The 12,443-nt window shown below is 41.0% G+C and overlaps 1 protein-coding gene across 1 annotated transcript in view; it reads left to right on the top strand.

Moving 5' to 3' along the window:
- The first annotated feature begins 6,423 nt into the window (after nt 1-6,423).
- The window catches only part of chrnb1 (cholinergic receptor, nicotinic, beta 1 (muscle)), a 38,755-nt gene continuing 32,735 nt past the window's right edge, over nt 6,424-12,443 (top strand). The window contains exons 1-2 of the mRNA XM_083993203.1: nt 6,424-6,689; nt 11,317-11,450. Of these exons, the coding sequence (XP_083849329.1) occupies nt 6,629-6,689; nt 11,317-11,450 (195 nt within the window). The 5' untranslated portion in view covers nt 6,424-6,628. The remainder of the gene's footprint in view (nt 6,690-11,316; nt 11,451-12,443) is intronic.

Raw genomic sequence — 12,443 nt, 5'->3', positions numbered from 1 at the left:
GGGTTACAGCAGAGCAGAGTGACGGAGAGACTCGTGTTTAGGCTGAAATACTTCATGTAAGTGATTGCTGACGGAAAATAGGACTATTTAGGACTTATATTAACAAAAACATTCCACTGATATCTGCTTTAACCCTGAGGGCCAGATTGGACCCTCTGCCGGGCTGGTTTTGACCCACGGGCTGCATTTGACACCCCTGCTTTAGAGGAGTAGCCTATGATATCATCACATCTGATTCAGTAAGTTGAAGACATGGTTTAAACAATGTAAAAATCGGGAAACTTAGGTTTTTTCAACCTGGGCCCTGTTTTCATATGTTTTTCTGTATATGTGAGTGGCCTAAATTAATACAATTTGAGGTCGCAGGGCGCTCTTCAACCGGGCAAGTGGCTTCAGTCAAAGTTTGCCCTTTAAACGTGCGTTTTTTTTCCACACTGACAGGCTCAGATAGTTACAATGAGTGTCCAACAACATACTAGAAAGGAGAAATGAAAGTAATAGCAAAGACGGTTTATATCTTTGGTAATAGCAAAGTTACCTTTAGCTGGAGGTCGCTGTTTGTTGTGATCTGTGTCCAAATCTCACCACGCTAGAAATCTCGCGATAAGTCGCGGCAAAACACCGGTGGGGAATTGATAGAGTCAGTAGCATAGACTGTATAAAAGAGGTCAGTAGGCTATCTTTGCTGTTACCTGACTGAGGTGAAGAGAGACGACCGGAGAATTTACAAATTGTAACAAAATGTTGGGCTACTCTTCTCGCAGCTTTCACAGAGCTTTCACAAGTTATGGCTAACAGTTAGCTGTGCTACAAATGGATGCTAACCTGATGCTAACACTCCTGTAGATGCACCGCGCCTGCAGTAACCACTTTGACCGGGGATGACTACTGCCAGTCAAAGAAGAGACGTGCTAAAGGTAGAAACATACGTTCATTTCTCCTTTCTAGTATATTGTCGGACACTCATTGTAACTATCTGAGCCTGTCAATGTGAAAAAACGCACGTTTATAGACCTTTTCAGAGATACAGGTGTTACCAAGGATACTAATTAAGGCTCCATTCCATTTAGTGTACCAGAGCGTTTTCTAATGAGCCACACCTGTGTTTATACTCTCTGAAAAGGTCTATAGGGCGAACTTTGACGAGAGCCACTTGCCCGGTTGAATAGCGTTAGCTGGGCTGCAGGCTGCCTGCGGCTCATCACTCACGTATACAGAAAAACCTATGAAAACAGGGCCCAGGTTGAAAAAAAACTAAGTTTCCCTTTATTTTTATAACAGTTTTCCTCAGCCACTCTTACTATTGTGCAGTCAGGTCTGGTGCCCTGCCCACCACCTCTGCTTACTCCATGTTGACAGGTGAAAGAGCAGAGCATCTAAATCGTTGGAGAAGGAAACATCAGACAGTCCTAGCCATGTGTCTGAGCCTCAGTCAGACCCAGACTCATGAGACCAGAGACCAGAGGATGGATCAGAGGGGTGAGTGTAGATGTTTGTACCTGGCAGTGGCAGATACAGTCTCTCTGCACTGATGAGCCAGCAGTGTGTATCCACATAGTTAGAGAGACTGGGCCACATGTTTGAGTCTCTGTCATGAAGAGTGTAAAACTAAAATCAGAGTCTAGCAGACATATGAGAACAGTTAGCATTGTTAGCATCTTTTATTTGTCCATATGGTTTGTCAGCCTGTAACTGGCAGTGACTGGTACAGTGTTAGTGATTATGCTAATGCAGGCTCTCACACTCTGTACTGACAAGGTTTCAGCTTTAATTTGGCTTTGGTCTGCAACACTGACACAATTAGTTTTTGGATTTTACTATTTTAGCTGTCATTGGTTCTCTGCAGCTCTGAAGTGGAAATTCTTAAAGGGATAGTTCAACATTTTGGGCCATTGCCATAATCCCTGTTTTAGGAATAGGTTTGTTACCTTTAAATGTCGGTGCAAGCTGCTACGGAGACTAATCGAACTCATCAAATACACAATCCAACAACTCCAAAACGCTCTTGTGGACAAGTTGTGACCTGCTAATTGAACATTACGAGACAGGGTTGTTTTCGAGGCAAATGCATAGACTGCTTGCCAAAAAACTGCCCCCAACAGGAACGTGCATCAGCGGTTTTGTATGAATTTACCTCGGAAACAACTCTGTCTCGTAACGTTCTGTTATTATCTCATAGCGTGATGAATGTGCAGGTTACAACTTGTCCACCAGAGCGTTTTGGAGTTGTTGGATTGTGTAGGCTATTTGATGAGTTTGATGTGGGAAACCAAGAAATCCCATTAGCCTCCATAGCATAGCTCTGAGTAGCTTGCGGCTCTGCTCCGCCGTTCTAAAAATAGCTTGCACCGACAATTAAAGGAAACAAACCGACTCCGAAAAGGGATGAGCCAATTTGCCAAAATGTTGAACTATCCTTTTAACCTGGATTCACTCAAGATAAGTCCTGTACACAAACCATCAACTGGACATGCAAAATTAGCCATAAAACACAATGATGATGAAATTTTGCACAAATGTTATATTATTAAAAATCTGGACCAACTTTTATTTACCTTGACAAATACTTAAAGCAGATATCAGTGGAATGTTTTTGTTAATATAAGTCCTAAATAGTCCTATTTTCCGTCAGCAATCACTTACATGAAGTATTTCAGCCTAAACACGAGTCTCTCCGTCACTCTGCTCTGCTGTAACCCGAGGAGAAAATTTTCCTTGTGGGATACAAGTGTTATCCAATGAGGAGAGAGAACGGCATGAAGGGCTGTGTGTGCAGCCAAGGGATGCGCGTGAATGTGGTGACGTAGCACGAGGACCAATTGATGCCTGACAAGGGCGGGGGCTGCTAACTCATGGTGCGTTCAAAGAAACTCGTACTTTGTGTTTTTCCTTCCTGTGAAGTCATACCAGTTCGATCTGGTACGAGTTCACGGGTCGGAAGTTACGAGTGGCCGTTATAGGGAACTTTCACAGACAACAGGATGGTAAAAACACGAGCTACGGGTTACCTGGAACGCTACCAAGTCGTAGTTGTGACTTGAAGCTGTAACTTACGGTTTCAAAAGCCTGCCTTGAACGCAGCATTAGCCGAAACGGCCGTGAAGCTGATATCTGCTTTAACTAAATTGTAACAAAACAGTTGACTGAGAGCAATAAAAGAGCTGCAGCACTTACAACAGTGCCATATTCAGAAGAATGAATACCGTCCTATGCAGCTGCACAAGGACTGTCAGTAGCAGATGCCTCAGCTAAGCACAGACATCCATGTTCATGATCACTTGGAGCACAGACGAGAAGGAAACTGTCTGCTCACTGATTCACCTGCCCTGTTTGTGTTGACAGGACGTCAGCCTGATGCGTGCAGACAGCAGTTAGCTGCTGACGTCCCCAACACTGACACAATACGCACAGTTCATAGCAGCCATCATCTCTGGTACTTCTTAACTCAGTATAATCTTCTGGTGCTCACTGTTACAACTCAATTTCCACAAAGTTAACATTTTCCACACTATTTGCACTACTTGGACTTCCACTGAGCCACATGACACTGATATATGTTGATACTGTACAGAGAAAAGCCCCAAATGCAAAGATCAACTTTCAGATTTTTCCGAATCAATACTGAATCACTGAAGACAAACTGTGAGTGATCAGCCCTCCAGTTTATCATATCAGTATTGAGGCATCCACCACCACCACACAAACTCCTTAATAAGAATCAACTTGGATGGGAATAAAAGTGGCTGCTATAGCAACATATCATTGTCCATACTTTGGGAAGCGTGCATTTGGTGTGTTTTGGCTACATGGTGTGCTTTGATTACTCTCAATTGAAGTCTGAACACACATTTTAATTGGCAGACTTTTAATTTGAAATCTCAGATAAGACAAAGTTAATCTGTGTGAGGTAATTAGGAGAACAAACAAAAAAAAAGAAAGAAAGTGATTACACAGACAAATTTTCAATATAGTTAAAGCAGAAAATAAAGTAGGAACTTTGACACTATCTTGGAATGAAGAATTATAATCACCTCCCACATCAAACCATGTAATTTCATTGAAGCGTTTCTACAGAGACGGGCGGCATCAACTTTTTTTTAATGTTGTGTGATTACTATAATCCGGTGACATGTCATCTAAAATAACAATCATCAAGGGTAAACAATCAATCCAATTTAAGTTAACTACTTACTTGTGAATTACAGTGATCTATAACGGCTGCTCTGGGAGAGATCACTGAATTTGAGTCACTGCCAACAGGAGCTTTATACACTCTCTCCTGACCACTGATTTGATGTGTGACTTGACACTGGCTGCTAGCTGTTAATAGTTAGCTTCTATGGTAATTGAATTGGCTGCGGGCCCGAATGGCAGTGACAGTGGGCCGTAAATTACGGTGGATGGCTGACGAATGTGCGCGAGAGCAGAGTGGCATTAAGAGATGAGTCGGGGGGGATATAAAGGGAGGATAGAGACGTTTTACAGCAGGGGACATCAGAAAATACAGTAGTGTTTGCCACATTAACGATTTGATCAACTTAGCGTTCTACTGTGAGAATAATGGCCCCTGTATCACCTCTGTATGTCCACTTATTACAGTAGTTGTCTGCACAAGATCCAAGCAAATCTTCAATCACAACTACAATTTAAAACAACATAAAATCTGCATTGTGTTGCACAATTTGTCCTATAAAGGAAACAAGGAGCTGCAGCCATTAGGCAGTAGATGAAGACCTGGATATTCAAACCGTACCTGTTTCATCAACATAGTTAAAGGGATACTTAATACTAAAAATAATTCACCAATTTTCTACTCACCGTCATGCCAAGGAAGGGTTTGAAGAACTTTCTGAGTCATCAAAACACTTTTGGAGTTCCAGGAGGGGTCCGGCTGGCAACAGATTTTCATATAATGGCGGTGGATAGTGCTCACTTTTGAATCGTCCAAAACACACACTATGAAACATCCAAATACCTCCGTATTGCTCGTCCGTACTGACCCAAGTGTCCTGAAGCCGCCACATGAAAAAGTTGTTCGGAAAAGGTTAATTTGATCTCTCTTTTTAGCCTTGTTGTAGTAGTAGCTCCCAGTGGCTCATACATCCAATGGTTTACAACGACAAACGAACATCATCTCGCAGCAAATCTCACGCATGCGCACAAACATCAGAGACAACAGAGAGTTTTTCATGTCACAGCTTCAGGACACTTGGGTCGGTAAGGGCGGGCAGTATGGAGGTATCTGGATGTTTCATAGTGTGTGTTTGGACGATTCAAAAGTGAGCTCTATCCACCACCATTATATGAAAATCCGTTGCCAGCCGGACCCCCCTTGGAACTCCAAAAACGTTTTGATGACTCCAAAATTTCTCCCAACCCTTCCTTGGCATGACAGTGAGTATTGGTGAATTATCGATTTTGGGTGAAGTATCCCTTTAACATGGGCCTTTAATTATGATGTCTGACAGACAGGGGGCACAAGAGGTTTTAGAGCTCATGCAGTGACTCAGAAGGTGTCATGGACAGGAAGTCAGGTCCATCTCCCCTGTAAAGAGAGAAAGAGGCAAACAGGTGAAAAGGATTAGACCTACTAGTATAAGTTGGCACAGGAGAATGGGTGGAAGTCTTTGGGGTCCAATCCTCTGGCACAAGGTTTAAAACTAAGTCAGATGTACACAGTGGACTTTGTGTCCTGAGGGTGAGTCATCATGTACATCAACTCAGCACAGTCAGTAGATGATAAATAGAACTGTTAAATGATGTAAGCAATGAGCAGTAAGTTTCAACTGACCTTGATGGTAAGCCACTAAGCCAGTAGAGTGATTTTCCAGTCATGGGCTCATTCCTTTCAAACCAACTCATATTACTGCTTGTGAATTATGCTCCAATATCACGTCGCTCAAAGGAAGATGAATGCCAACAATCGGAGCAAATAACAGAGCTGGGTCTTTGACTGTGTCATGTTATATCATTAACATGATGTGATTAAAAAAGCATTGGACTTATGAACCAATATGCCCCATTGATCAATGAGAGAGAGGCTCATTGAAGATATTTTTATGTTTTACTTTGTACAGTCAGTATTAAGTGTGATGTAAGTGTGATTGGAATGAAGAATAGCACCACCAGCTCCCCCAGCAATGGAGCCTTTAATCAAACCAATTCCATAATATCTGTAGACTTCTTCAGTGACATTTATGAAATTTAACTTTTTCAATCTTTTTCAATTATTTTTCTTTCTCTGATAGAAACCAGAACTACAGCAATGGAACCAACACCAGAGTGTGAGAATCAGAGCCATGCCTGGTTCAAGCTGACTATGGGGGTGACAGTGACACACACACCCTCACACACATCCTCCCACCCACACACACACACACACACCCTCCCCTCCCTCCAGGAGGTAATTGGAGCAGACAGCAGTTGGCCAGGCCGGCCTGACTGACAGACAACAACAGTCCAAACAGACCAAACCAAACCTCACAGTGAAGACTAAAAGTGAGCTGCACTGGAAAAGAAAGAAGAAAAAGTATAAGAAGAAGAAGCAGAAAAATAAGTTAAGAGAAGTTGGGTTGGACTAAGCCACAGAAGATCTGGTTTTGAAGAGGTTCTGGTTTTGGAGGTCACCATGAAAAGCCTGGATCTGCTCCTGCTGGCATGTTGCTTATGCAGCCTGAGTGCGTTGGGAGGTAAGCCACGAGCTGACACAAATGCCCATGTAGTAAAGTTGTAGTGTCATGCAATACTCGTGGACACGGCACTAAAACTCCATCGAGTATGCTACATAGAAAAATAGTAAGATCATGTATGATGACATTTTAACTGGAGATTTGTGTTTTGTGGATTATTCTGTGGGTATTATAACCACTGCCTTTAGTCAGGTTACATGTAAACTATACATGCTTTCGTGTCTCTCTCTCATGTTGTTAATGTTGAAAAATCTCTTTCCCTACAGCCTCACTAGCAAAACTGAATCTTCGTTTTGCTACAGTACTGTAGCTGTAGGCCTACCAGTATGCTAGCCTTTGCTAATTAGCCCCAAACAGAAAGTATAGCCGATGCTTGGCAGGTCTCCTTTTCCATGATGACCATTCACAAAACTTAATGGTACTCCATTAAATATTGAGACATTTCAGTCTGAATCAAAGCAGTGGACCGACAGCATGCTAGCATGGCTCAAAATGTCATTTAAACAAAAAACATATCTATGGTGTATGTTGATAAGTGATAAAATGACCTGATCCATGATCAACATAAACCATACATACAAACTTGATGTCAAAGTAAACATTCTATAAGACTGGCAATTTGTCAAGAAGCCTTAACGATGTCTTTAATTACTCTATCAACAAAACAGAAGGAGATCCAAAAACAGGTCCACACTGGTGTAGTCATGGGAAGACTAGAAAAGGGAGGGATGGAAGAAAAGAAGAGGAATGATAAACAGAAGTAGGAAAAGCAAAATAGGAGAGGAATGGTGCCACGAAAGCAGATGATATCTCAAAGAGAAAGACGTGGGTCACTGCTCACCACGGTCATAAAGCCAACTCAGTATCATCAGAGACACTATAAAGCCATAAGTAACCATTATCAGCTAAGTGGCCTCCACTTCTTCACAGAAATCAATGACTTTCTTGTCCTGAGGCAGTTGGTTTGATAACTGACCACAAGTAAAAGCAGGACAGGAACAGCAGGCGAACAACCACAGCACTGAGACAGATGGAGTTCATTCTCAACTTAGCTGCTGTCACCTCCAATTCTGAGATGATGTTCATCACTGCGCAGGAAGTTCATGTGAAAGACAAACGGTTATATAATATTATCATCTAAAAATGATAATATAACTTTGTCTATGTGCTTTATTGCCTTCAGTTATATTAATTGCCAGCCTCCTCCACATGCAGGACACATAGCCGTCAACATGGTCTCACCCTGTTTGATATCTCTGCTCTTGAGCTTTAGTCTGACTTGTTTACTGAGTTATCTGAACAAGGCAGAGAGGAGGAAATGCTAATCCCTAGCCTTCCACATCCACCTCTCCTTCTTGCCCATCAGCAGCCATGCATCCCTGTGTCTAGCTAATGGGGGTGCCTTGCTGGGTGATCGTTGTCATTTATTCCTGTCAGGTCAGATCCTGCTGGGGCCACAGCGATGCCAAACGTGATGAATGCTGCGTCACCAGAGCTGCTGATTATAAATGCTTCTAACCTTCCAACACTGAGGAGGAAGTGGCTGGAAATAAAACAGGAGTTTTATATTAAAAAAAATGCAGTAGAAAGCAGGCATCTGGGTTGAGTTCATGTAAATCATAGTATTTATTAATACTGCACCTGCAGGTTTTGCATAGATATACATTTATTTAGGTTAGGTCATTTATTACATCATGTGTCAAGACTCTTCTGTTTACTTCCTTTGCATTTTGTTGCATGATTGATCCTTAAAGAGCTTTAAAGGTACAGTCTGAAGGGTTTTCTTTAAAAAAAAACTAAATATAGACTTATACAAAAGAATTCCTGCGTAATCATCAACTTTTTGATGTTTTGGTGTAGTCAGTTACTTCTCCCCAGCCAATTACAGAGTGTATAGGTAAAGTTGGGCATCAGGCTTGTATCAAAACTACCACCAAGATAGCGACTGGATGCTGGATGCCAATTCAAATACTTCTATGAGTACAATGTCATGTAGTAGGCTATACATACATTATGCACTTACTTCTGTAGTGCGCAAATTTCGACAGTTAGTGTTGTCTCAAATTGAATACTGTCATTGTTACTTCACTTACTGGAACTAATGATCGCGACTGTTGCCAATGTCTTTGTCTTTTTTGGACCGCTACTGTTGCCTGTCAACACATCTACCACCTTGTTTTGTTTGTAGATTCAATTAGTGATAATGAACGCCTTACTTGTACAGTACTTTTTTTTTTGCTTATGCGGACCACCTGTTTAGTGCGAGGTGGAGATAACGCCATTGCTGTGTCTGCCGGTTTCTCTCTTACTGGCGGAAAACATTGGCCTACTGGTATGTTTTACACACATTTATATACAGAGAGAGAGAGAGAGGAGCCGTCAAAATTGAAAGTTGTGTTTACAAACTGCAACAAACAAACCTCCAGACTCTACACTGCAAAAACTCAAAATCTTACCAAGAATATTTTTCTTATTTCTAGTCAAAATGTCATTTCTAGTCAAAACGGATCTAATTATACTTAAAATAAGACTCATCACATAAAATGTAGCTTGTTTTTAGACACTTTTTACTTCTTTCAAGCATATTTTCACTTAAAATAAGTAGAAAAATTTGATAGTGGAGCAAGTTTTTCTTTCTTATTACAAGCACAAAAAACTTGCTTCACTGGCAGATTTTTCTACTTATTTCAAGTGAAAATTTGTTTGAAACAAGTGAAAATGATCTAAAAACAAGTTCATTTTCAGGCAGACAAGAAATAAGACACATATTCTTGGAAAGATTTTGAGTTTTTGCAGTGTACCTTTAATGAAGACATTAAAAAAATCCCTAAGCTAACAAGTGAGCAAACTTTAAGTTAGCAGGCTACTTAGCTTGATCACTGCTGGGATATTAAATTCAAACTGTTAATTCAAATGTATTTCTATATCCAGCTCTGTAACTGTCTGTGAAAACGTCCTTTTCTGTACAGCAGTATGCAGCAGCGCTGCTGAATAGTAGTGGACAGTGTCACACAGCTAATGAGCTATGATAATATCCTTAATTTGTTTCTCCTCAAAGGTCATCACAGATCAGACGGCTTGTTGTTGGTTCACTAAAGTTGAATTCAACACAAAAGATTCAGCAAATGTACTTCTCCCCCATGAGTGAGTCTGCAAGTGACGAATCCACTGGAGTGAACTTATTCTGTCACAAATGTTTGAGCTTTATGTTGTTTGTTGTTTACACTGAGCTTTACTTTTTTTTTATTGTGAGATAAATTGGAGAAGAGCACCAAGTAAACACAAAGAGTATGCACCTGCATTTGCAAAGAATCAAACTCTGTCCAGCCTTTGACAACCTAGTCATCGACAACTCTGCATTCCATAATATCAATCAGTTAAAATGATAAAGATACAGCAGAGTAAAAAGATATTACCTAATTTTTCTTTTTCCAGATATTTAATCTCTAACTTTACTGCAGTGGTCTGACCATCTCCCATTTACAATATGAACTATCTCTGTATAACATCCATTTATTGTGTTCTAGCAACCCAGCCACTCATGTATAAGCTTCTTTGGCTCTTACCTTGCCTACCAATTACTTAGCCAAACCCCCACTTGTCACTTGTGTGATGGGACAGAGCAGCCAGCAGAAACTACAGTATAAAGTGTTTTGGGTTTATGTAATAAGCTGTGGAACAACTATATAGGTGTTCCTATACCTTCAGACACAGTTCATGGGAGAACACCAGGGACTGACTTTAGTTTAGTTTAATAAGTTTATTTGTATCAGGGACAATGTACAAAATAACATTAGTCTCGAAATGAGAAGAGATGCCTTGTACCGGATTTAGCTTACTAGCTACGACTTGACTTGACCTCCATTGTCATGCCAACAATAACAGACACACAGTTAGGGTGTTGATCAGTCACAGGTTGGTAAGGTTTAGATACACAATGTACACAAAAATATCATGAATTAAAAAAAACAACAAAAGTTATAGTTATGAAGCAATAGAGATGGGTACCGAATTCGGTACTTTTATTGGTACCGACCAAATTCCCACAAAAGTAGCGAGTATCGATTCATGCGAAGTCAAATGGTACCTCATTTAGGTACCTGAACGCACCTTCGGCTGAGGAGTTGTGAGGTTGTTAAGAGATAAATATTCAAATTCCAGAAAATTTTACTGTTCTTTTTTTTGCAGTCAAAATAACTTCCCACACATACACACAAAAAGTACCGAAAATAGGTACTGTTGTATACCACCGGTTCCCAGGAACCAAGTATCAGTACCATATCGGCTCAAATGTGAACGTTACCCATCCCTATGAAGCAAGCATGCATGGATAGAAGACACAACAGCAGTTTGACATGGCAAAAGTGGTGTCCATTGTAAATTTCTTTTGTTTGGTCAACCAACCCATGCTACAGCTGTTAGAGGTCACCTCAGTATAACATTATCATGATCTTGCACAGGTGAGGAAGGAAGACAATGGGTGATGATATGATATGAAGTGTAAATAAGTTTACAGTTAAATCCACCATGTTGCTGATACTCAGTGATGATGGCTGATGAACATAGTGGCGTCCGACCCAACCAGCAACACGTTAAGAGAAGTCACTTGTCTCTATGTGTCTTACAGGTGCCTCTGACACGGAGAAGATTCTGACTGCGAAGGTCTTCACCAACTACAACCTCAAGGTCCGGCCGGCACCCACCCCTGAATACAGGGTGGTGGTCCGTGTGGGGATGGTCCTCTCCTCCTTCGTTGGACTGGTAAATCCCACCACTTTCCACATTAACATATATAACACATGACTGCACAGGCACAGAGAGTTAAACAGATAAACACATTAAGAGACCAAGAGAAAGAAAAGACACATTTGATGACCATCACCTCTTCGGCAGATTAGAACAAAGAGTTTTCCTGTAACACCATCCTGGTTGGTCTGAACCATAGGTGAAAATGTGATGTATGACCTCATCTTCTCCTCTTATCATGTTGAGCATTGATAGTCTGGACAGCAATAGGGATGTCTGGTTGATTTTTCAGCTTACTATACCTTTGAAAAGACTTTTAAAGAAATAAGTAGCCATTTGGGGAAATATACTTATTCACATTCTGGGGGGAGAGTTAGAAGATCAATACCAGCACACAGCTCTATGTGAGGCTACAGCCAGCAGCTGGTTACCTTGGATCAGCACAGAGACAGGAAACGAGGGGAGGAAGCGGAGCCGGCTCTATCCAAAGGCAATAAAAACCACTGAGCAGCACCTCTAAATCTTAATGATTAATATCTTGTACCTTTTATTCTTTTTAATCTGCATAAAATCAGAATTTTAAGACCAACAATTACCAGACACCCAGCAGAGACCCCATACAGAGATAGTCTTGCAGACACTGTACAGCACCCCCCATAAGAAAAAGCACCTTCTTGTTTCTGCAGACCATATGAATCAGATATAATGTGTTCATTAGTGAAGTTTACTACGTCTTTTACAAAGCCAGTCTACTGTGCTTCTGGCTACAGCTTCAGGTTTAACAGACAGCCTTGGATTAAAGAGGAACTGTGCAAGATTTTCACCTTAATTAAACAGCTTCTCAGCAATTGTGATGGTTAAATAACTTGTTACAGGGAGATCTGCACTTCAGCACCTGTCCTTGGCTGCACAGTGTCGGCTCGGCTCACTCGTTTTAAATAACTTATTACTCCTTTTAAAAGTAGCGTAAACAATTCACTGTTCTGATTACTTGTATGCGTATTTAGT

Source organism: Trachurus trachurus (genome assembly GCF_905171665.1).
Source record: "Trachurus trachurus genome assembly, chromosome: 18".
In the NCBI taxonomy this organism is placed as follows: domain Eukaryota; kingdom Metazoa; phylum Chordata; class Actinopteri; order Carangiformes; family Carangidae; genus Trachurus; species Trachurus trachurus.
Note: the sequence above shows the minus strand (reverse complement) of the source record. Positions and strands in the feature narration are given on the sequence as shown.